The sequence below is a fragment of the Apodemus sylvaticus genome, chromosome 9 (genome assembly GCF_947179515.1).
Source record: "Apodemus sylvaticus chromosome 9, mApoSyl1.1, whole genome shotgun sequence".
In the NCBI taxonomy this organism is placed as follows: Eukaryota; Metazoa; Chordata; class Mammalia; order Rodentia; family Muridae; genus Apodemus; species Apodemus sylvaticus.
The window spans coordinates 32,755,461-32,778,829 of NC_067480.1; the positions used below are offsets into that span (position 1 = coordinate 32,755,461).

At 38.9% G+C, this 23,369-nt stretch overlaps 1 protein-coding gene across 12 annotated transcripts in view; it reads left to right on the forward strand.

The window, feature by feature from the left end:
* Nucleotides 1-23,369, forward strand: part of Dock10 (dedicator of cytokinesis 10) — a 263,483-nt gene that overhangs the window by 200,136 nt on the left and 39,978 nt on the right. For all 12 annotated transcript variants that reach the window (XM_052192769.1, XM_052192770.1, XM_052192771.1 and 9 more), the window contains exons 26-34: nucleotides 537-650; nucleotides 3,357-3,428; nucleotides 9,373-9,519; nucleotides 10,654-10,737; nucleotides 12,363-12,459; nucleotides 14,100-14,144; nucleotides 20,256-20,431; nucleotides 20,547-20,663; nucleotides 22,808-22,919. In XM_052192769.1, coding sequence (XP_052048729.1) covers nucleotides 537-650; nucleotides 3,357-3,428; nucleotides 9,373-9,519; nucleotides 10,654-10,737; nucleotides 12,363-12,459; nucleotides 14,100-14,144; nucleotides 20,256-20,431; nucleotides 20,547-20,663; nucleotides 22,808-22,919 — 964 coding nt within the window. The remainder of the gene's footprint in view (nucleotides 1-536; nucleotides 651-3,356; nucleotides 3,429-9,372; nucleotides 9,520-10,653; nucleotides 10,738-12,362; nucleotides 12,460-14,099; nucleotides 14,145-20,255; nucleotides 20,432-20,546; nucleotides 20,664-22,807; nucleotides 22,920-23,369) is intronic.

Consider the following 23,369-nt stretch of genomic DNA (forward strand, 5'->3'; position numbering starts at 1 on the left):
ATGGCAAAAAAGTAGACAGCATTTGTGATTTTCCGGGTGGCTGACATTTATCGACCTCTTCATAGCTGTGTCTACCACAGGATGGTAGAACCTGGGCTTGTGGGGGACACACCTCCTCACCTCTGGAAAGCACCTGCTTCCACACCTGGCTATTTGAGTGGGTGCTCTACCCTTCCAGGATGAAGAATTGCTACCATGACATCTGTTGCCAGTGGAAGGAAAGAGAAGGGGAGAGTGTCCTAAGTAGGTGGGTCCAAGCCCTCCATGATGCCTTGAACCGGCTCAGTGGCTCTCTGGCCCTTTCTCTTGATTCCTACAAAAAGCGTGCCAAGAAGAGCTTAGGTGAGCAAGGCCCTGCTTCTGCAAAGACCCCAAATAGGAGCAAGTATGTCATCTCTTATGTCATCAGGCTGCCACTGACTCCATGACGAAAGCAGACACAAGCAGTTGATTGTGAGAAATGAGTTATTTCGTAGGATAATCTTTGAAACTTTTTATGGGTAATTAATCTCTTTCACTTTTTGGGTTTTCTTCAGTTTGTATTCAAGACCAGGTCCTACAAAGAGAGAACAATACATGAGGAATTGGCCAAAAATTTGAGTGATCTTTTGAAGTCAAATGATTCAACAATAGTCAAGCATGTTCTAAAGGTAATTCTCTTCTTAATAGTGGATACGTGTTCAAGAAATTGATGCAGAACTCTTATCACCAGAAGATGATAGGACTCACTGATTTCTACACACCATTTTCCTTCTAGTTTCTGACATAGGTTTTATATCATAGTTTAATTTTATCAAATTACCGAGCAAAGGGAAAGGTCTATATCAAGAGCACAGAAAGGAGTAGGTTGCAGCCAAGTTAAGTGCTTTGATCTAAAGGCAAAATGAATTACTATTAAAAAATATCTAAAACATTCACAATCAGTAAGTATAACACAAAGCTTGGGCAGCCCGTTACAGAAGGAAAGAATACTTAGGAAAGGATTGTAATGGTATATTCACAAGCATGTTGACAAGAAAGCAGTGAGTAACAGCCAGTTTGGGTCTCAAAATGGAACATATGTGGGAACATGAAGAAGAGACCATGGGACTGGAGAGATGGCTCAGTGGTTAACAGTACTGACTGTTCTTCCAGAGGTCCTGAGTTCAATTCCCAGCAACCACATGGTGGCTAACAAACATCTGTAATCGAATCAGATGCCTTCTTCTGGTATGTCTGAAGACAATGACAGTATACTCATATACATAGAATAAATCTTTTTTTAAAAAAAGAGAAGAGAACATGGATAAAAAGTATAAAACAATGTTTAGGAACCCTGAATTTAGATGAAAACTTCTTGTCTATTGTCACTTGATAAATTCATCTGATTAGATCCAACTGATTAGCAAATATCTAGAAAGGCAATTTGACGTCATAAGCCATCAACAGAAGTTCACAAAAATCTAACTCTAAATGACCAAGCTGTTTATGTTTTAGGTAGCCTTTGAGTATAGTCATTTATTCATTTGATGTATGTCAGACATCCTGAAAATAGTCAGACTCTAGGCACTTGGGATGCATTAGAGCAACAACTCACATTCCATGCCCTTGGCTGCTTATATTATACTAGTGGAGTGTTGAAATAATTTAAAACAATATCCATATATGTGTGCATGTATATGTACATATTCAAATAGAATAAGAACAAGCACAGAGAAGTTAGGAAGACTAAACATGCTGAGGACAAGAAGTGATGAGACTTGCGCCCGTACTAGGGTAGGCAGGTGACAAGATGGAGAATGGGGCACTTGAGAAGAAAGCGGAAAAGAGGTCAGGAAGCTGCTCATGGGGACATTAGAGTAGAACACTGCAGAACCTTCCCTATTCACTGAGGCTGTAGCACAGCTCTGGGGCTGGGACAGCCAGTGTAGACAAGGATGGGAGGGGTTTAAATGAAGCCAGAGAAACCACAGCAGCCTGGAATGCTGTGGACTACCATAAGAGTAGCAAATGACAAAACATTTGTCAGAATAACTAAAACTGAAGCTTGGGGTTAGATAGGTGATGGAGATGGTTTCTGTGTGCCTTGGATTCTTTAAATGGTCTTTAAAATTCCACATTTATTGGCTGTGTAAAACCTTAGCCATTTGTGTTCATTGCTTTTTAAGTACAAGAAATGATCTCGTATGTTAATAAAGGCCCATTCAGAAGCAGATTCCAAGACAAAAATGACAAATGCAAAGATCAATGGAGGAGACTTAACTCTAAAGGACAAATGGGACTAGGAAATACAAGGTAGTCAGGCCTGATACCGCTGACAGAAAACGGAAAGGGAGGAGGGGCGGGTTAAAATAAGCCTGGAGTGAAGAATGGTGTGGGCTTCACTTCCAGTATTAAGCAGACATTTTGATTCCTTTAGTGAAGTGACCCCTTCATTAAGTCACAGCTACTTCTTTTCAAGAGACATTATCCTCCTCCCCTTCACCTAAGCCAGTCCCTCAGAATCTAAGGTGACGTTCTGCAATGGTTACCACAGCACCACCCCAGCCAAAAACTGCATGTGGTTCAAATGCCCTCTGGTAGCAGAGAAAACAGGTTCATACTCATTGTCTATGCAATGTGGTGATCAGATGTGACTCCATGCTAATGACTCTCCATAAATGGCACTCTAAACTAGCGTGCTGAATTTAAAAGGAAGTCTCAGGAGACTAGGTTAAGAATAGCAATTTTATGTGGAGTTCAGTGATTTGAAATTAAAATACTTTATTGTAGAAGTGTTGTGGGAAGATGATCAGCACAAAATTCAGAGCCTAAGGGTGAGCCTGCCATGAAAGCTTCATTTTAGTTTCGATAACAGGATTGGAGAGATGGCTCAGCGGTTAAGAGCTCTGGCTGCTCTCCCAGAGCCCTGAGTTCAAGTCCCAGCACCCACACAGCAGCTCACAACTGTCTGTAACTCCACTTCCACAGGCTCTCACACAGACATACATGCCATACATGTAGGCAAAACACAAATCCACATACAATAAAAATAAATAAGTCATTTAGTTTCAATAACTTAAGTGAAGCAGAGTATCTCATACATCAATTTTCCATGAATTTCTCAGATGCTGAGAAAGTCAGGTCAAGTAAATTTTCAACTTTTTAGCATTATTTTTATATTATTAAAAAATTGAAGTATATGACGTAGACTATTACAATTATAACTTTGATAAAGGTTAAGATAACAGAAAATGCACTACTTCCCTGGTGCATTTATTTAATACATTTACTTTAAGATTGAAAAAAATGAGTAGCAATATTCTATGGTAAAGATCATAATTGTGAATATTTTACCATAAATTAATAAATCCTTCATTGTCTCTTCTCCCCTGTAGCATTCTTGGTTCTTCTTTGCTATTATTCTAAAATCAATGGCACAGCACTTGATTGACACAAACAAAATTCAGGTAAGATCACAGGTAATATAGCAATGTAATGTCATCCAACAATTACACTAATGAACGTGTTCTCATTAGTTCCACATTTATTGGCTGTGTAAAACCTTAGCCATTTGTGTTAATTGCTTTTTAAGTACAAAAAATGATCTTGTATGTTAATAAAGGCCCATTCAGAAGCAGATGCCAAGACAAAAATGACAAATGCAAAGATCGATGTAGGAGACTTAACTCTAAAGGACAAATGGGACTAGGAAATACAAGGTAGACAGGCCTGATACCGCTGAGAGAAAATGGAAAGGGAGGAGGGGCGGGTTAAAATGAGCCTGGAGTGAAGAAGCTTCCAGCCTGGCCAATGAGTCATCTGGAAGCAAAGAATGCTCAGTGGAGGCATTGTGCTCTACACAGGTCCTCCTGACTAGCTTCAGCCTCTTCCATCATCGAATGGAACCAGCCTGAGATACTGTGGATTAGCCATGAGTGATTGATTGGGTCTTAGATATGGCAGCTTTGAACATGTTTTCCACAAGTTACATAAATGTTTGGGATTCTGCAGTCCACAGTTATCATGGCACACTGAATCTGATCCTCCACAGCTCCCATAGACCTCTCACAAAATGAGCATTGGTGGGATACACACACACACACACACACACACACCATCCATCCATCCATCTAAATGTTACCAGAACTTTAGCCAAGGATCTTCAGTCTCTGTAAGTATGCACTCTTAACAGGGTACATATGATAGTGATTTGTGTTTCTAGGTAGGAATGCTATGTAGATCCTTTTTCCAGTGATGCTTCAAGTACATGACTGTCCCCCACTCTCTAGCAGACATAGCCTTGGTAAATGTCAATAAGGCCTTGTGGAGAAAAATTGATAGAATCATTGCTGCATATAAATTACTTAGTACAGTTTTTTGGAAGCTTTCCTCTAACCACAGCTTCTTCTTCAATTCATATGTACTGGATGTAGATGTTAACTCAGGTCAGAAATGAGATTGTATCTACTCAATGAGATAGACCCCTTTGTTTTCCAGTTGTCTGGCCCTAACTTCTTTGCGCATGTCAGTTACCACCATAGTTCAGCTCCTGCATATTTCATACATCATTATTCAATTCTATGGGTCCTTCTGTGTCAAGCTCCTTTGGCTGTCCCTCTACCTTTAGCATTAATCACAACCGTCTAGCCAAGCACATCTTGTGGCCTCAGTTACTAGGGTGACACCTTATCCTATGACTGCTTCTGCTATCAACAGACACAAGACAGCATGGAACATCACAGTGATGGTAGTACCAGCACCTTGTTGGTGGCTTGGAATCATTTGAATATTTACTGTGCTTTGCCATGCAACATCAGGTTCTAATGAGCACAATGGTCTCAGTTAATAGCAATTCCTATAGGTATACTTTCTTCTATATCTTTACTCCAGCCTTTATTCTCTGCTATAGTGGCTAAAGACCATTACAATTTGGTGACTTATATCCATTTCTAGGATCTGAAAAGCATAAGTTCCTATAGAAAGCTATCATTTAATCCTATATGTTCAAAAATACCTTCTCTATTAATTGTAGATTATGCCTTTTTATATATCCTGTAACTTTCATCAAACAGCCTCAGTGGCCAATAGTAAATGCCCTTTGTGTTGCTCTTATACATGCTACCTAATTTTCATAGCCAATTATGATATAGTCTCTAGTCTTCTTGGTTAGACCCAGGAAGCTCTCAGATTCAGCCTGTCATAAAAGAAGATGTGGGTGAGCATCCCTAGAGGTTGTCTATTTCCTTCCAAAGCCAGGGATTTGTGGTGTCTTCTCTAATGAGAGAAGAGCTGACTGCTAGGGAGAGATAGACAACACTATAAACAGTAAAGGTTAAGGACAAAACACAGAGGCTTTGGGTCACCAACCAGAAGCTCCTGCCAGGCCCCAGCACTTGTCAACCATCACCTTGACCCTGGTATAAAGAAAAGCTTTGCTGTTCACTCACTCTGCAGAGCACATGTCTTCACGACAGCCCCTTAATGTGTGTTTTGGAAACATCTGCTTCCCAACTTCTAAAGATAAGAAAGAGCCTCTTGCTCCAAAGGAAGAGGAAGATCTAACATAGAGATAAGAATAACTCCTATCTCTGAATTTTCTGAATTCTACTATGCTTGGATGAGAAATGTCCTGGATGTTGTAATCCCTGCTCCATCACTGAAATGCTGGGTAGTAAAATTGACACTTGGCATCTAGATAGGGGCTGGGTTTTATTCAGATGTACAGGAATGGATTGGACTAGCATTCTGATACTGTTGTAATTGATATACTGTATGCTCTCATCTAGATAGGTCATAGAAAAGACTAAGAACAAACCATCTAGACAGCCCCACTGTGCCCCACGTTTCATCTTTACTGATCCCAACTTATCTTTTTGCTACCTTCTTCAACAGTAGGCCTCACACTAATTCCAGCACCTTCCATTTTTCTAACTAGTCTCCATAGGAAAATTTGTCATCACTTGACACAAAAGTATCATAGTAAAATTCTTCCAAGTGTGTGAGTACTTTCTTTTCTTTTCTCTCTCTTTTAATTATGGAGTGAATAGCTTTCTACACTTAAGGAATTTTAGTCATGAATTTGGGGAGCAAGTGTGAAGAATCTGAGGGAGTCAGGAGCCTGTGATTTGGTCCACTGAATGCTGCTTCACAGAGGGTACCCCTGTGTGACTCCAGTCCTTCTGACTGAAAAACATTCATATTCCTGGGATCTGCTAAAGGTCTTCTCAACATTGATCTCAAGACCTAGCAGGTCCATGGAGCTAACTAACCTTCTTCTCCTCCCCATCACTCACTAGTGTCCAACAAAGCTCCCAAATGCCCCAGTCCTGGGTTGACCCCTCATAGCCTTGGCTGTCTAACATCCCAGCTGTTCTTCCTCTCTGCTCCAGATGTGAGGTTTGGGAGTCACTGTAATACCCTTCCACCTGTCTTTCGCCTCAAGCTTTTCTGATATTCATCCAGGGAATAATTGGAAACATTCCATGTGTGTTTAGCACATGCCTTTGGGTTTAGAGTAGGAATGGACCACAAGGAGAATTTCAACAGAAGGTATAAGGAGGAAGGATGAAAGAGAATATCAAAATCTATGCCATTCACACATGCCTTCTAGGAGATAATATAAGATCTGCTGTATGTAATAAGTCTTAGAAATTAATAAGACCCAAAGAGGACACTACAAATATGTTTCACTTAAGTAACAAGTGGTTGTTGAACCAGGGGATGGCCTAGTCATTAAAGGACTTTCTGCACAACCCAAGGGCCCAAGTTTGAGTCCTAGTGCCCACATATAAAGCAGGGTGTGGTTGCATGTATTTGTAATTCCAGTGCTGGAAAGTGGAGACAGGTGAATTACCTGGAGCTCACTGGCCAGTGGGCATAGCTTACACAGAAATCACCAGGTCTCAAAGAGAGATGTTGTTTGTTCCATAAAATAAGGGCTACAGCTCCTAAAGAAGACAGCTGAGATTAATCTCTGGCCTCCACCCCCTCACACACACACCACACAGAGGTATATATACCTGTCTATTCAACACACTCCAAACAGACACAAACACAATAAATAAATAAATGAATAAATAAATAAATAAGCAACTATTGTTTTTTGAATAGGTGAATTATTTGTCTTTATTGCCCAAGATAAATGGAGATGAATGAAAATGGTATATGTGATTTATTAGATTGGATTTTTTTTATCAATTTGCATGATTTCAACAATAAGTTTTAAATGCATACAAAGAATAATGATGAGGCTTTTAAAATACTTACAAGTGGTGTTACAGAAAGAAAAATAAGAGTAGACTCCAATGTTTTGTTATTAAATCTCCATTTAGAACAAACCATGTAAATAACAACCCTCGTGGTTTGTGTTTCTACAGTATGAAAGGCTTCATGCTAGCAACTAAAAATTATGTAATTCAATCTCACTCTAATTGTAGTGACAATAATTACTAAAGCGAACCTGTAGAGATGAAAGAGTTTTATTGACCTTATAAGAAAGGCCTGTGTGAACCCAGAGAGAGAGCTCAGCTGTCTAAAATTTTCCCTTTTTTAAAGACATCCAAACATGACAAAAATTGTAATAATACAGCATATATATAATCTCACATCCAGGCTCTTTTATATCTAGTGTCATAAAGATCTTGATATTTCTTGTCTGTTGTAAATTCTGGAACTATAGTATAGGACTGACTAGAACTCATGTTAGAAACGATTTCAGACCAGTATCTATTTTTATCCAGTTATTTGTTACAAGTTTTTACATTTTTTTACTTTGTAAGTGTATGTATATTGATCGTGTGTGCATGTGTGCGTGCATACAGGAGTGCATGTGTTGATGAGTTCTTGTGGAGGCCAGAGGCTGACACCAATCACTCTTCATCTTATTTTTCTTGAGGCAGTCTATCGCTGAACCTGGAGCTCAGTGATTGGTTACACTCTCTAGCCAGTGAGATCCCAGAATCCCCCTGTCTCTGCTCTTACTCCCTGTGATATTGTTGAAGATGCAAACCACCATGCCCAGCCTTTATAGTTACTCCTGCTTCCAGAGCAGGGAAGTTACCAATGGAGCCATCCCCAGGATATTCATTATTGTCATATTTCTTTGCATTTTGACATCATCATACATATATACAATATATTACAATCACATTCATCCCTCCCCAACACCCTCTGTTACCCCCCTTCCTTTCCTTCTCAACCCCCTTTTTCTTCCCATCTAGTCCCCCATAGGCTATACCATTAGACAAATTTACGCACCCTCCTCCAGTATCCACTAGCAGTCACTAGCATCTTAGGGCCTTGTGGGCACTCCCTCTGCTCATGATTGAAAGCTAAGTATCCAATCCCAATCCCGTATAGGTTTCTATAGCCACTGTGTGATAACAGTGGCCACAGCAATGCCATATCTGGATGGCAGCATTCCACGATACTATTCCCAATACTCCACGATTTAAATTCTTTCCTCACTCCCTTTTGTGATGTTTCCTTGCTCTAGGAAGGGGCCTTGCTATAGAAGATGTCTCTTTTAAAGCTGAACACTCATAGATTTATATTTTAAAATTCATTCTAAATTAAAATAAGTGGAGCTATCTGACTAAAAGAATGTTTTAGAATAATATTCACCTTAAAATTAATATATTTTACTTAAAGTTTAATAGTTGTTTCTTCGGAGGCAAACGGATAGAATTAATATGAGGGCATAAAATTATTCATGTTTTACTTTGCACATGTCTATGTGGTTTGAGTGAAGGGGATTAAAAAGAGAGGATGGGGGTTAAGGGAGTGTGGCACAGCAGTGTGGGGGAAGGGAGTGCCCAGGCAGGCCCTTGTCTGGGCACCTCTTCCCCCTGAGGGACTACACACACACACACAGGCATGGTATAGAATAGAGTTTATTCAGAGTAGGGGATGGGAGTTAGTGGTAGAGAAAGGCAGAGAGAGACAGAGAAAGTAGAGAAGTAGAGTGGAAGCCTGGCATAAACACGTGGAGGGGTGGGGGAGGAGAGCCCAAGGGGCAGAGAGGTGAGAGTATGTGGGAGAGTGGAGGGAGCAAAGAGGGAGAGGAGGGGCAAGTAGCGCCTTTTATAGTGGGCCAGATCTATGAGGCGGGGCATACCTGGCTATTGCCAGGTAGGTGTGGGGTAGAGCTTAGACAGAATACCAACATTGAGTATTTGAGATTAACGGTTTTTAAGGGAAAAAGTATAAATTTACCAGTCAAGCTAGAAGGGAACATTTAGTAAAACCAGAATTATGACCTTGAAACTTAAAAGGCTTAAAAGTTTTATGACTGCTTTAAAGTTTTTCAAAGAACTCCTTTGATTAACTATTCTGTAAAATAAGGAAAGTCAGTTTGCTGTCCTGGCTTGGTAATTCACACACTATGTTATAAGCAAAACATTCTTTTCTTAGCTTCCCAGAGCTCAAAGATTTCCTGAGTCTTACCAAAGTGAACTAGACAACCTGGTGATGGGCCTGTGCGACCACGTGATTTGGAAATGCAAGGATACCCTTGAGGAAACCAAAAGGGCGAACCACAGTGTTGCCAGATTCCTTAAGGTACAGCTATGTGAAAGCACTGTTCTGTTCAAGTCCCCTTGACAGTGGCTGCAAGGTATCCTAAAGGTCATTAACTTAATCTCTATTTATAATGAAGTATCAGAACTCAACAGTGAGATGAACACTTCCACGTTCACACCTCTTCTCTTGAAATAAGTTTAATATTCATTTGAGCCCAGAAACTCATTAAAGAAAAATGAAGGTTAGATAAAAATGTTCACCTGAGTGTTATCAAGTCATGGTGCTTCTGAATAATTTCAATCAGGAGGCAGTGCTGAGAGGAGTCACATTGTGGTGATGTCATTCTCTTGGGGTCATTGCTGTCTATGTATAAACTTTATATGGAGGCAACAGAAAATGTCCAAGATGACAACATAAATGGTAATGGTGAAAAGAATAGCTAGACAATGAGCACATCTACTAATAATAGCAATAACAACAGATCACATAGGCTTCAGGTTCTCACACACACACATACAAAAAGTTTATGAATGGAAGGATAGTATCATAAATGTTCATCATGCATGCATACTTTAAATTTAATGGCATTTATTGACACGAAAGACAATGAAAGCGTTGGGGGATGATTATTAAAATAGTAGAGACAAATAAAGGGAGCTGTTCCCTAATAGAATCAGCAGGGTTTCTTCTCTTTGTTCTACAAATGCTTGCTTCCCTGGATGAAAAAGAAAACAGTCCCTGGGGAAGGAAGCAATAAGAATGAAGAGAGGATTGGCCCATTGTACCATTTTCCATCCCACCCAGAGGCACAGATGGTCTCGCCAAGCTACTCTGGGATCAATATACTAAAAACAGCAATAAGATGTGATCAAGTAATTAAAAAGCAGGCAACTTTGTATATAAAAGGGAAAGTCTAAAATACCTCATTACAAAATTCCAAGTGATACTTTAAATAGTCATCAGGTGCAGGTTTGGAACCTCAAGCATTAGCCCTACCTGTAACATTTGAATTAGTTGCTATAATCAGATGGGTGTGCCAACAAGCTTTAGAGATTTTTTTTTTAAACACTTACATAGCACTCTTAGTTGAGTATTACTCTGATTCAGTATATAATCATCTTCCCTAAAGTCCCACAAGTAAAAAGATTTGACTTTGGAATTATATCTTCCTAGCGCTGCTTTACATTTATGGACCGGGGATTTGTATTTAAGATGGTGAACAATTACACCAGCATGTTCTCTTCCGGTGAGCTCAAGGTAAGGACCCAGATGGAAGTTAATGGTTGGCCCAGAATGATAACTAAGGTAATCTCTGTGTGTATCTGCCTGAGACACTGACCTCACATCCATTTTGTGAGTCATAAAATAAGTCTCTACCATCTGGTGTGGAACTTCTTTTTGTTGACAGACTCTATTATAACTATGTTAATCTCATTGATATGGATATTTAAGTTGTTTATATTCTCTTAATTTTATTTCACTAGATAACATATGATTAATAGTATCCATTTCTTCTAGATGTCCCAGGGTTATAATTTTAAATATTCCCTAACAGTCTACTGGACTTCATTGTAGTTTATTACAATACTCTTTTTTATCTCTAATTTTATTAATTTGGATCTTCTTTCTTTAGTTAGTTTGGATAAGGTGTATCAATAGTATTTATCTTTCCAAAGACCAACTCTTTGGTTGGTTCTTTATATTGTTCTTTTAGTTCCTATTTCATTAATTTCTTCCCTCAACCTTCATTATTTTTGGTAACCACTCCTTCCTTTGAGGTTTGTACATTCCTCTTTATCTGAGACCTTAAGATGTACATTAAGCTATTATTTGAGATCTCCCTTATTTTTATCACAGATGCACTCATACCTATAAACTCTATTGTACAAATAACCTTAGCTGTATAACATCCTTTAATTACTTCTTTAAAGACTATACAGTTGTTCTCCTTTGATGCATGAACTGTGAATAATCTCCATTTAAATATAATTGCACTAGACCTATATATTTTCTGAAGATCAATTGGCAAATTCTCAGTGAAGAATAACTAAAATGTGTGTATAATTTAATTATACACTTGCTCACATACAAAAGAGCACATCAAATACTGTTCTTGTTTGAAATGGCAATTTTCTACATTATTGAATGTTGTTGCCAGAAATAGAATTCTAATCTGAGGTAAAAGGATATTTTTATATTTTGTGAACTAATATTAGTGTATTAGTGACAAGTTAATTCACTCTTAAAGACTATTGTCTCTCATACATGAGAGTGGATATAAAATTGTTATGACAGTGAATCATTCCTATGTAAATTACATTTATCTTAGACCAAGTCTAAACTCTGTGATCCCTGTCCAAATCCAGATATTATAGAAAAGACAGGAGAGAAAGGAACTAAGTGGCAGATGCTAAGAACTAGTGACCTGTGGAGTTGATGCCACTTCAGATTGTATGTACCAATATCTGCCTTGATGCTGGACCCCAACTGTTTATGATCACAGTCTGTTCTGTAATTTGAGTTGGAGTCTTCAGAAGGCTATTCATATAACACAGCAGGACTAAACATACAATAAACGCATATAACATAAGCCAAAAGCACGACTCAGGGTTCTCTCTCATAGGAATGGAATGTGGTTTATAGATGCTCTCTTCCTATAGGTTGTCTTGACCTGTGTGCAAAGATAAGGAATGTGACCACAAGAAGTACTTCTGAGAAAGTAGGCTCCCCTACACCTGGGAACTACTTGCTGGTCATACAAAATTAACCATTTCTTCTTTTAATGATCCAATTGAAGCACATGCCTTTCTTTTCCTTTTGTTTGTTTTTATGATGTACCTCATGATGTACAAACAATAACCATCTGTTTGCTTCTGTTTCAGACATTATGCCAGTATAAGTTTGATTTCCTTCAGGAAGTTTGTCAACATGAACATTTTATCCCTCTGTGTCTCCCCATAAGATCTGCAAACATTCCAGGTAGCAAGTCCACACATCTTCCTAGGTCCCTACTAGGCTGGCACTTGTTCTGAGTCTGTTCTCTAGTTTCCTTAACCATTCTGTTTGAAGATGCAACTTGCCTATCTAAGCCTAATCATCTGGTAAAAATACAAGAGGGTTTACCCCGTGAATCGACTGCAATGCTGTATTTCTCTTCCGCTTTTCATCAGGGAGAAATCCAGCAGAATTTTCAACCTTGTTACTACAAACCAAAGAATTATAACCTAGAATCCTACTAGCTCCGAAAACCTAGAATCCTACTAGCTCTGAAAGACAGATTCCCACTGATTTCGATACCTAAAGACAGGAGGACAAAGTCAGGACTATAATTCCAGCAGACACTGTTAATTAGCATGCATAACCATGTCCAAAGGATATTCTTCTAAATGAGTCACACAAGAAAAACTGGAAAGCTGGAAGGAAGAAAGAAAAGGAAGGAAGGAAGGAAGGAAGGAAGGAAGGAAGGAAGGAAGGAAGGAAGGAAGGAAGAAAGGAAGGAAGGAAGGAAATAAGGAAGGAAGGAAGGAAGGAAGGAAGGAAGGAAGGAAGGAAGGGAGGGAGGAAGGTACGGAGGGAGGGAAGGAAGGCTGCCTTATAAACTCTTGATACTCCTAGGCCAGAGAGGGTACAGAGGTCAGAGCAGAGAATGTTTCATTTACTAAATTTGATAATGCATTATCACATTTAAATACTGCAATAAAATGTTCATTTTGTACATTTGGAAATTCTGTGTGTGTGAATGAGTGTGTGTGCATGAGAGTGTGTGTGCCTATGGGGAAAAGCCATGAGCAAATGTAAACATCAGAAACTGGGCATCCAGCACAAAGAGAATACAGAAGTTGAGTCAGCGACTTGAGGTTCCTTGCTACCAAGCAATGAGTAGACTGTTGACACTGCCATGTTGGAGGTCAACAAATCCAAAACTAGTAGGAAAAGAGCCTCAAGCCACAGCTTGCATCAACCTGACAGAAGGAAAGTTACAGCAGCAGGTCTAGAAATATGCTAATATCTCCATTTTAAATATAATCTACAGAGATTACCACATCCTTCTTCCAGTGTACTGTGCACATCCCATACTGGAGGGAAAAAGTAGAAATTCTAAGTCAGACAAAAGCATTTTTAGGCTCTGGGCATTGTTTGTCATGCTATTTTATTTGTCCTTAAAAGTAGAGTCCTTGCCTATTATATATGAAGCTTAAGGATTGAACCCTAGCAATGAATAAATAATAAGGGGGTAGGGAGAGAAAGAAGAAGGAGAAGGAGGAAGAGGAGAAGAATTTCTTTTTTTTTCCAACTTAATGCCAAGTTATTCTTGGCTAGATAAGCTAGCTAAGATATGCAGGGGTGATTAAATCTTTATTTGGTCATTTTAATTCTAATTAGTTATTCGCAGTCAACAATGCAGTAAAAATCTTCTATATTTCTATATGTAGTAATTCTGTTCATGAAATTGAGGGGCATACAACCTAAGTTTTCTTGGAAAATGGTGATGTAATAACAAATAAATTGAAATATGTTTTAAATTTCTCCTATAAATTAAACTAATTAATAGATGTGTATATGTATCTGAGTATGGATGTGAATAATCTGAAATTATTCTCTATTTATACCCTATCTAGATCCTTTGACACCTTCAGAATCAATTCGAGAGTTACATGCCTCAGGTAAGTAATGATATTTCATATTACCTGCATAAGCGCCATAGCAGAAATATCATGTCAATGGACACAGATGTGTTAACCAATAACCAGCGTATTCAAGTGTTTTTCTTTTTTGTCTGAATTTTTTTCTTTTGTCACACATTATTATTTGATACCTTAACTTTAGTTCCTTTATATTCTATTTTTCGGGAGTTGCAGTCTTTTGTTTGTTTGTTTGTTTGTTTGTTTGTTTGTTGTTTTTTTCAAGACAGGGTTTCTCTGTGTAGCCCTGGCTGTCCTGGAACTCACTCTGTAAACCAGGCTGGCTTCAAACTCAGAAATCTGCCTGCCTCTGCCTCCCAAGTGCTGGGATTAAAGGCGTGCACCACCACCACCTGGCAGGGATTTGCAGTCTTAATCTTTGAGGTCATCTGAAATTTTCCTCATATGTACAAAAAATCCCAAGCTATACACATGTGTTCCTTACAATTTGGTCTATAAAGCGTTGCTATTAACAATACAATGCCATGCTATATACTTGGCATCCTAAGGCATTCATCTCCTCACGGAGAGTCTATGCCTGGAAGAAAAATGCCTTACTTCTATCATCTCCCCAGTCCCTCAAAACTACGTTTCTAGTCTACTTCCATGAGCTCAGCATTGGAACATCCACAGATAAAATCCTGAGTGCCTGTGTTTGGTTTCCACTTCTCACATTTCTCTTTATGACTTAGGAAAAGAAGATTTCCTGCCCCATTTCATATCTCTGGGATAAAACTCCAAACAAACATGGACTTGCAGATGTTTATTTTAGATGTTGATTTTTATATGAAGTCTAAAATGGTAGATGATGACCAGATGTGTGGAAAAAAGAGAGTCCTTGTGTACTCTTGGTGGGAATGTAAATTTATTAAAGCCATGAGTAAAAACAGTTTGGAGGTGTCTCAAAAAAAAAAGATGATAGATAGATAGATAGATAGATAGATAGATAGATAGATAGATAGATAGACAGACAGGCATACAGACAGATGATACATGTGTGCATATATATATAGATGGATAGATAATAGATAAATGATAGATGATAGACAGACAGACAGACAGATAGATAGACAGGCATGCAGACATATGATACATGTGTGCATATATACATAGATGGATAGATAATAGATAAATGATAGATGATAGACAGACAGACAGACAGATAGATAGACAGGCATGCAGACAGATGATACATGTGTGCATGTATACATAGATGGATAGATAATAGATAAATGATAGATGATAGACAGACAGACAGATAGACAGGCATGCAGACAGATGATACATGTGTGCATGTATGCATAGATGGATAGATAATAGATAAATGATAGATGATAGACAGACAGACAGACAGACAAACAGATAGATAGATAGATAGATAGATAGATAGATAGATAGATAGATAGATAGATAGATAGATAGATAGATAGATAGATTGATAGATCCCCTAGTGTATAAATAAGAAGAGGTATGTTTATCATGTTCTTGAGAAGGCACATGGTCACTGAAGCACTATTCACAGGAGGTAGGAAATGGGAACAGTCTAAGGCTCCAGCTACTAAAATGCATATTGCAAGGTAGATTACTATCTGCCCATTAAGTATTAGTGTCATTTGTGGCATGATGGATGGAACTGGATCTCACTCCAGTGAGTTTAATGAGCCAGAAATAAGGACAAGTTACACTTGATCACACTTATATATGATCCTAAAACATGGGCACCTAGAGCTGAGAACATACAGGTGTGGTTCTGAGAGGCTCAGGGAGCATGTAATGGAGGTTCAGAGAAAGACTGGCCAACGCATAGCCAGTTGTGGTTCAGTAGAAGCTGTAAGTCCTCGTTACTATTGCATAGTAGAGTAATGATACTGGGTAATGTAATGTAATGTATGTTTCAAAAAGCTAGAAGAAAGGACATTGAATGTTCTCATAATAGAAGAAGAATAAATATTTAGGACATAAATATGTTTAGCTGATTTGAACATCATGCAATATATATATATATATATAAATGCACGCATGTATATAAATATACATATATATACATATGTATATGCTTATACATATACAAGGCATTACCTGCTGCCTCATTCTCATGAAGAAATTTTATGTTTTTTTAATGTATTGGTTAAAAAAAAGAAAAGACAAATGTTCTGATTTCAATTGCTTTGGGCATATACCCTTCAGTTGCATTACTGAATGAGGAAGTAGTTATGTCTTTACTTATCTGAGGAATCCCCATTCTGCTCTCCCATATTGGCCATACGAATATACAAGTTCACTTGGGCAGTGTATTGGGTTCCTGCTTCTTCACTTTGTCCCTATCACTCATTACCATTTGACATCTGGATAGTGGCCACTCTGACAGGAATGAGCGGACAGCTCACTGGGACTATGATTTGCCCTTTCCTGGTTATCAGTGGCATTAAACACTTTTTTTTTCATTTTCTTCTTCGGTACTTAAACATCATCCTTAGAAAACTGCTTATTCAACATCTTTTATTTGGGTTTAGAGCATTATTTTGTTTTGCCATTAGCTTGTATAGATTATTTATGCTTTATCATTTTTAAGAGAGTTTTTTTAAGTGTTATGTATATTTGAATGCATGTATATATGTGCACCACCTGGTTGTCTGGGGTCTGTGGAGGCTAGAAGACAGCACAGGATCCCCTGGAACTGGAATTATAGGTGTTTGTGAGCCACTGTGTGTGCTGAAGACTGTGCCCAGGTTGTCTGCAATTGGAGCAAGTGCTTTTAGCTATTGAGCCATCTCTGCAGATCCACAGTCTTTTAAATACAACAAGCCCCTATAGGATGTATGGCTCACACATATTTTCTTGCAATCCTTAAGTTGACTTCTCCTGCTCCATCTTTTCCTTCTTTCTCCTCTCTCCCTCCTCTCCCTCCTCTCCATCCTCCTCCTCCTCCTTTTCCTCCTTGGTTTCCTTTGATGTCTAGAAACACTTTCTAATTTCAATGTACTTTCAGTTGTATAGTTTGGCTTTTGTCACCAGAGTTTGTGGGGTCATATTCATAAAGGCATTAAGCATTCCAACATGAGGAAGTTGCCCCAGTGTTATCTTGGGTGCTAGCCCACTGCTATGGAGAAATGACACTGAGGAGCATGGTGTGCAACTCCAAGTTAGTCTAATCATTACAAAATAATTAGCATAGTAGTTTGGGCTCAGATCTTCCAGTCCCACTGGCTTTTCCCTCTCCCTGCCCCTTTGCTTTCATCTACCAGCTGGTCCTGATGTTCCTTCTGCTCCAGGTCCTATGACCCCAGCCCAAACACTGTCTCTTGTTCTATCTACACTGAGTTGCATCTCTCATTTCACATGCCCCCATATCTAATTCATTTAAATCTCAATAGTAAGTCAATAAATCACAAGTTAGTGAGGCCATTGATCTCAAAACTCTTAGTGTCAGCCAAGCAGTGGGGGCACACCCCTTTAATCCCAGCACTTGGGAGGCAGAGGTAGGCGGATCTCTATGAGTTCAAGGCCAGCCTCCTCTACAGAGTATGTTCCAGGACAGCCAAGACTACAGAAAGACTCTGTCTTGAAAAAACAAAGCAAAAGCCAAAACATTGTTGAAGACCAGCTCTGAACAGTATGTTCAGTAATCCAAAAAGGGGATGTGCAGTCGGTGAGGATGTAAAGCAGGCACACACTCATACATACGCACACATCAAGCAAGCTCCAACCACTTTACATACATACACATTCATACATTCACACATGTGTATACATATACACAAACATTTGATAGATGGAGCAAAGGTCTAACAATTTCATACATACGTATATAGAGAGATAGATAGGCATATAAACAATCATATTTGATTTACAGAGCAAAGCTCCGAACACTTTACATACACATACATACACACACATTGATGGATGGAGCAAAAGTCCAACAATTTCATACATGCACATAGATCAACAGACATATACACAATCACATTTGATTTTATAAAGCAAAGCTCTAATCACTTTACACATACATACATACATACATACATACATACATACATACATACACACACATTTGATGGATGGAGAAAAGGTCCAACAATTTCACACATACATGTAGACATAAACACAATCACATTTGATTTATGGAGCAAAGCTCCAACCCCTTTACATTCATACATATGCACACATTTTGGTGGATAAAGCAAACTTCAACAAACTGGCTCCAACCATTTTACACATATACATATATACACTTATGAGCATATATACATTTGGTAGATGGAACAACTCCCAGGAGTTGACTCCAACAAATGTATTTTTTTACCCATAGCTTATACATCCCAGCAAAACCTTTCCAATGATATAAAGTTACAATGTGATTACATTCTATTTTTCTTCAAGTGAACAGCTATGGAAAAACAGCATGTTCCCCAATACTTTCCCATGAAAAGAACATTACATTGTACAGGTAAAAGAAGCAGAATTATTCCCAAGAACCCACATACATTTGTAACTAAGCAACTTGTTATAGATTAACAAATTGTGAGCAGGAAAGGTAATTTTCTTAGCTAGTTTTTCTTACTGGCAGGCAGCAATTTGAGGTTATAAAGAAAGGATCAATTGTTTTATTATTTATCTTAAAAAGCAATCTTATAAAAATCTTAAAGGAATCACAGATCTAAAGTTGTATATAAAAAACAATCAGTCATATCTACTTCAAACCCTCAGGGTGCGCATCTACTCATTTAACAATTTTTTTATTATTAAATCAGATCAGGAAGCTGAGAGCAAACAATGAGACAAAGAAATTAATCATCACCTTGCAGCAAGAAAGGCAGCGAGTGCTGGTCAGGCTGCCATTGTTCTTGTTCCCTGACCTCAAAAAAATCCCTCGCTCAGCCAGTGAGAGTGTGCCTTTCTGAAGTTCAGATTGTTCCCTAAAATTTTCTACCCCAGAGCCCCTATCAGAAACATCTTAACCAAGCTTCCATAGCAATCTATTTTTCCAAATGCTTTCTAAGGGTGGTTGTCATTGCCGACAATCTATGTTCCTAAATTCTTTCCAAGGGCGGGGAGTGGATCATTAATCAGCAGGAATGCAGGAGAAAGATCAAGCATTATTATCAGCATTATTATCATGAGTGCCAGTGATGCTGCCCAGTGAGGGGCTAGAAGACCACTAGAGTTTGCCTGCAACCCATACATTCCGAAGAATATAAAGGCCACAAGGACAGCAAGCAGAAGGATGTCCCTTAGCAGCAAGAAGCCCTGAGACGCATAGACCTCAAGGCTCTGCCTCTCCAAGGCATACCCCATAAATCATGATTGTGCTAATCGTGTAAGCCTGCATTCCTTGACTTCTAAACCCATGGTTGCTCCTCTCCCACAACCATCAACAAACAAATAAAAACAAACAAACAAACCAAAAAAAAAAAAAAAGAAGAAGAAGAAAACCCTTCTTGTCTTGGCCACTCCTACAGAACTTGAATAATTTGTACTTAGGTTACTCCACCACCTACACACACACACACACACATACACATGCACACACGCACACACGCATGTGTGATATCTAATATCTCAAGCCTCGATTCCCAGGCCCCCTCTTTTGACCACTGTACTTACTAATCCCTTATACACATCCATTTCCGCATACCTGTATTCAGAATCCTGTGCCATTGAAAGTAAGCCTTCCCTCTCTCCCGGCATCCTCCCCCAACTCCATTTACTTCCACAATAATTCCAACCTATCTAGCATCCTCCAACGTCTAACTCGATGTAACCCTTTTTCCCCCTAGGAAATTCTCAATTCCCTACAGACACAAAACTGTTTATGGTTTAGCCCCTGCAATGATACGAGCAGGTCATTCAATGGGCTGTGGCTGTTAATTGTGTTGTGTTAGTATCCATCCCTGTGTTTAGGTCGGCAAACGTTTGTTTTCCCATCTGAGGAGACAGTCTCCAAGGTCACAGCAGACCACATCTCTATAGCAAGACTGTCTTGTAGAATCCTTCCTACTTGGGAGCAGAGGTTTCAGTAACAGTTTGATCTGCCTTTTTTTAATTGTAAAGTAGCTATTCTGCTTTCAATAACATATTCTCTTTCTCTCAAAGATATGCCTGAGTACTCGGTCACAAATGAATTTTGCCGCAAACACTTCTTAATTGGAATTCTTCTCCGAGAAGTCGGCTTTGCCCTGCAGGAGGATCAAGACATCAGGCATTTAGCTTTAGCTGTCCTAAAAAATCTAATGGCTAAGCATTCTTTCGATGATCGATACAGGGAGCCCGTAAGTACCCTTTCTTTTTCTCTCCCCCAAACACCGTTTAATGGCCCGCTGCATTAAAGGAATATAAAACCCTTGAGCCTATTGATTTTCGTGTGTCTTGTCTGCCTTCACCTAGAGGAAGCAGGCACAGATAGCAAGTCTGTACATGCCGCTGTATGGCATGCTCCTGGACAACATGCCAAGAATCTACCTGAAGGACCTGTATCCTTTCACCGTGAATACATCCAATCAGGTACCTTTGCACAGCTTTCCAAGTTTCCATTTCCTTATGGTATTTCTCTTATTTATTATGTGCTGTATAACCATTTCTTCCTCCCTGGAAGCAAGCTATGGTTAAACAACAATTTCCAACAAGTGCTCGATCAATACCATTTGTCCCTAATGGGTCCTTGCAGCTTCCACCTTGCCCACCCCTCCCTCTCTGAAGCACCATTCCCATCTGCACAGCTTTTGCAGATTGTTCAATGTCTTCATGGCCTTAGCTTTGATGTCTGTTCTTCACCAACTACTCCCCAATTTTTCCCCATGGAAACTAAGTGTCTCCTACGGTCAAAAGCCCAGTGTGGCCCATGGTGACTGTTGTCCACGCACCCAGTATGGTAACAGTACAGAAAACTTTTCAAGGGGCTCAGAGATGCTTTAGTTGGTATAGTGTTTGCATGCAAGCATGAGGACATAACTTTGATCCCCAGCACCTTCATAAAAGTCTGTGTGTGTTACATGAATCTATAATCTCAGCACGGAAAAGGTGGAGACAGAGAATTCCCTAGGGCTCACTGGCCAGGCAAACTCTTCCATGCCCCAGGTTCATTGAGAGACTTTGCTCACAAAAGTAAGGTAGGAAGTGATGAAGAAGACACCTGACATTGTTGACCTCTGACCTCCATGTCCATGTGCTCCTGTATACATACACACACACACACACACATGCAAACATGAACATGTAAATACATACAAAGAAAATAAACTCATGAAAGAGGGCAAACACACTCGGAATCCAAACACACTAGGAATCCAGTAACTGTCCAAAATAGAACCTTCTAAAAGTGAGTATCATGCCTTTAAACATGTTTTTGTTTGAGGAACAATCAAATCCCATCTGTAACATGTACATACCCTTTAGAAAGTTATTCAAGTTCTCTAGGCTTCTGTTTTCATATTTGATATGAAAACACTGTAAAGTGCCTTAATATCAAATTGTCTAACAGAAAACATTTGCCAAGATGCTCAGAACGTACAGATTTAAAATCTAGTCTCAGAGAACATCATACTAAGTGAGGTAACCCAGACTCAAAAGGTGAATCATGGTATGCACTCACTAATAAGTGGTTATTAACCTAGAAAACTGGAATACCCAAAACATAATCCACACATCAAATGAGATACAAGAAGAAAGCGGGAGTGGTCCCTGGTTCTGGAAAGACTCAGTGAAACAGTATTTGGCAAAACCAGAACGGGGAACTGGGAAGGGGTGGGAGGGAGGACAGGGGAAGAGAAGGGGGCTTACGGGACTTTCGGGGAGTCGGGGGGGGCTAGAAAAGGGGAAATCATTTGAAATGTAAATAAATTATATCGAATAAAAAAAATAACAATAAAAAAAATAAAAAAATAAAATAAAATCTAGTCTCTAGTGATATATATATATATACATATAATATGTGTGTATATATATATATAATGATGATAATTAAATCTATCATTTAATACATTAGTATATCAGTAATTGTTCTAGCCCACATCTAAAAGATTATCTCTCTTGCATAACTTGAAAAATTCCCAGAAGAAGGAGCATAAAAGTCAAACATTGAGGAGGAAAGCTATGAAATGCTGTCACATGAAATGGCTTTTAGCTCAGGAACTCACAACAGCTATGATTGCCTGCATAAGACTGAACCAGCAAGCATTCAGTCATAGATGTGTGGAGGATCATGGGATGCCGCCTACAGTAAGGAGCTAATGGCAGTGGAGGGAGGCTGGAGAAAAGTGATTCTTTGTCTCCAGTGATGTAGCCATTTCTGAGTTCCTCATGCTCCAGTGGATAACCCACGCCTACTCACCTAGACTCTGTGAAATCCAGTGAGTCACACAGCAGAAACAAAGGCAGAAGACATAAGAGTGTAAGGAGGGCTTAGTGGGAGGAAGGAAACTGTAAAAGAATAAAAACTTTAACACTTTGCCTAAAAAAAACAAATCAAACTATGAGCAAGACTATGTTTTTGACAATATTCATTTTCATTGCCAACTTTAGTGGAACATCTTTGCTAGAATATAAAATGTCAAACAGAATACCAAATTGAGAGAGATGTAAAAGGCATAATAGTCTACCAGTCTGAAACCTACTAACCCCCATTCCTCTCCTCTCCACTTGGAATGCAGGGATCTAGAGATGACCTCAGCACTAATGGAGGATTTCAGACTCAGACGTCCATGAAACATGCAACTTCGGTGGATACGTCATTTTCCAAAGATGTTTTAAATTCCATAGCAGGTACTCAAGACCTGCTGAGAACACTCATGTTTACCATTCATCAAAGTTTACCTTGTATACCATGGTGCTTTATATCCATAATTCATATGCATAATATACCTGGCAAAGTACAACTCGATGTCTTTAACGTGCTCTTTTGAACGTCATCCAGTCATGTCCACTATGACTTAGCTTAAAGGACTGTCTGCTCAGATGTTGTCTGCTCAGATGTTATCACATTAATTTATTCTGCAGTCTCTAGCTTTTTCTTATGCACAGCTTTTTAAAAATATAATAGCTCTTCAGCTTCAAGGATTATATTAAGAACTATTTTGGAAATGTCATTTCTATTTCTCATAAACTGTCAAGTTAAGCACTTCTTCCTCCAAACCATCTTCTGTTAAAATAAGAGCTACCTTTGTCTGTATTTTTTTTTTCATTTTAAGAGATCAAAAGAACAAACTTTATATG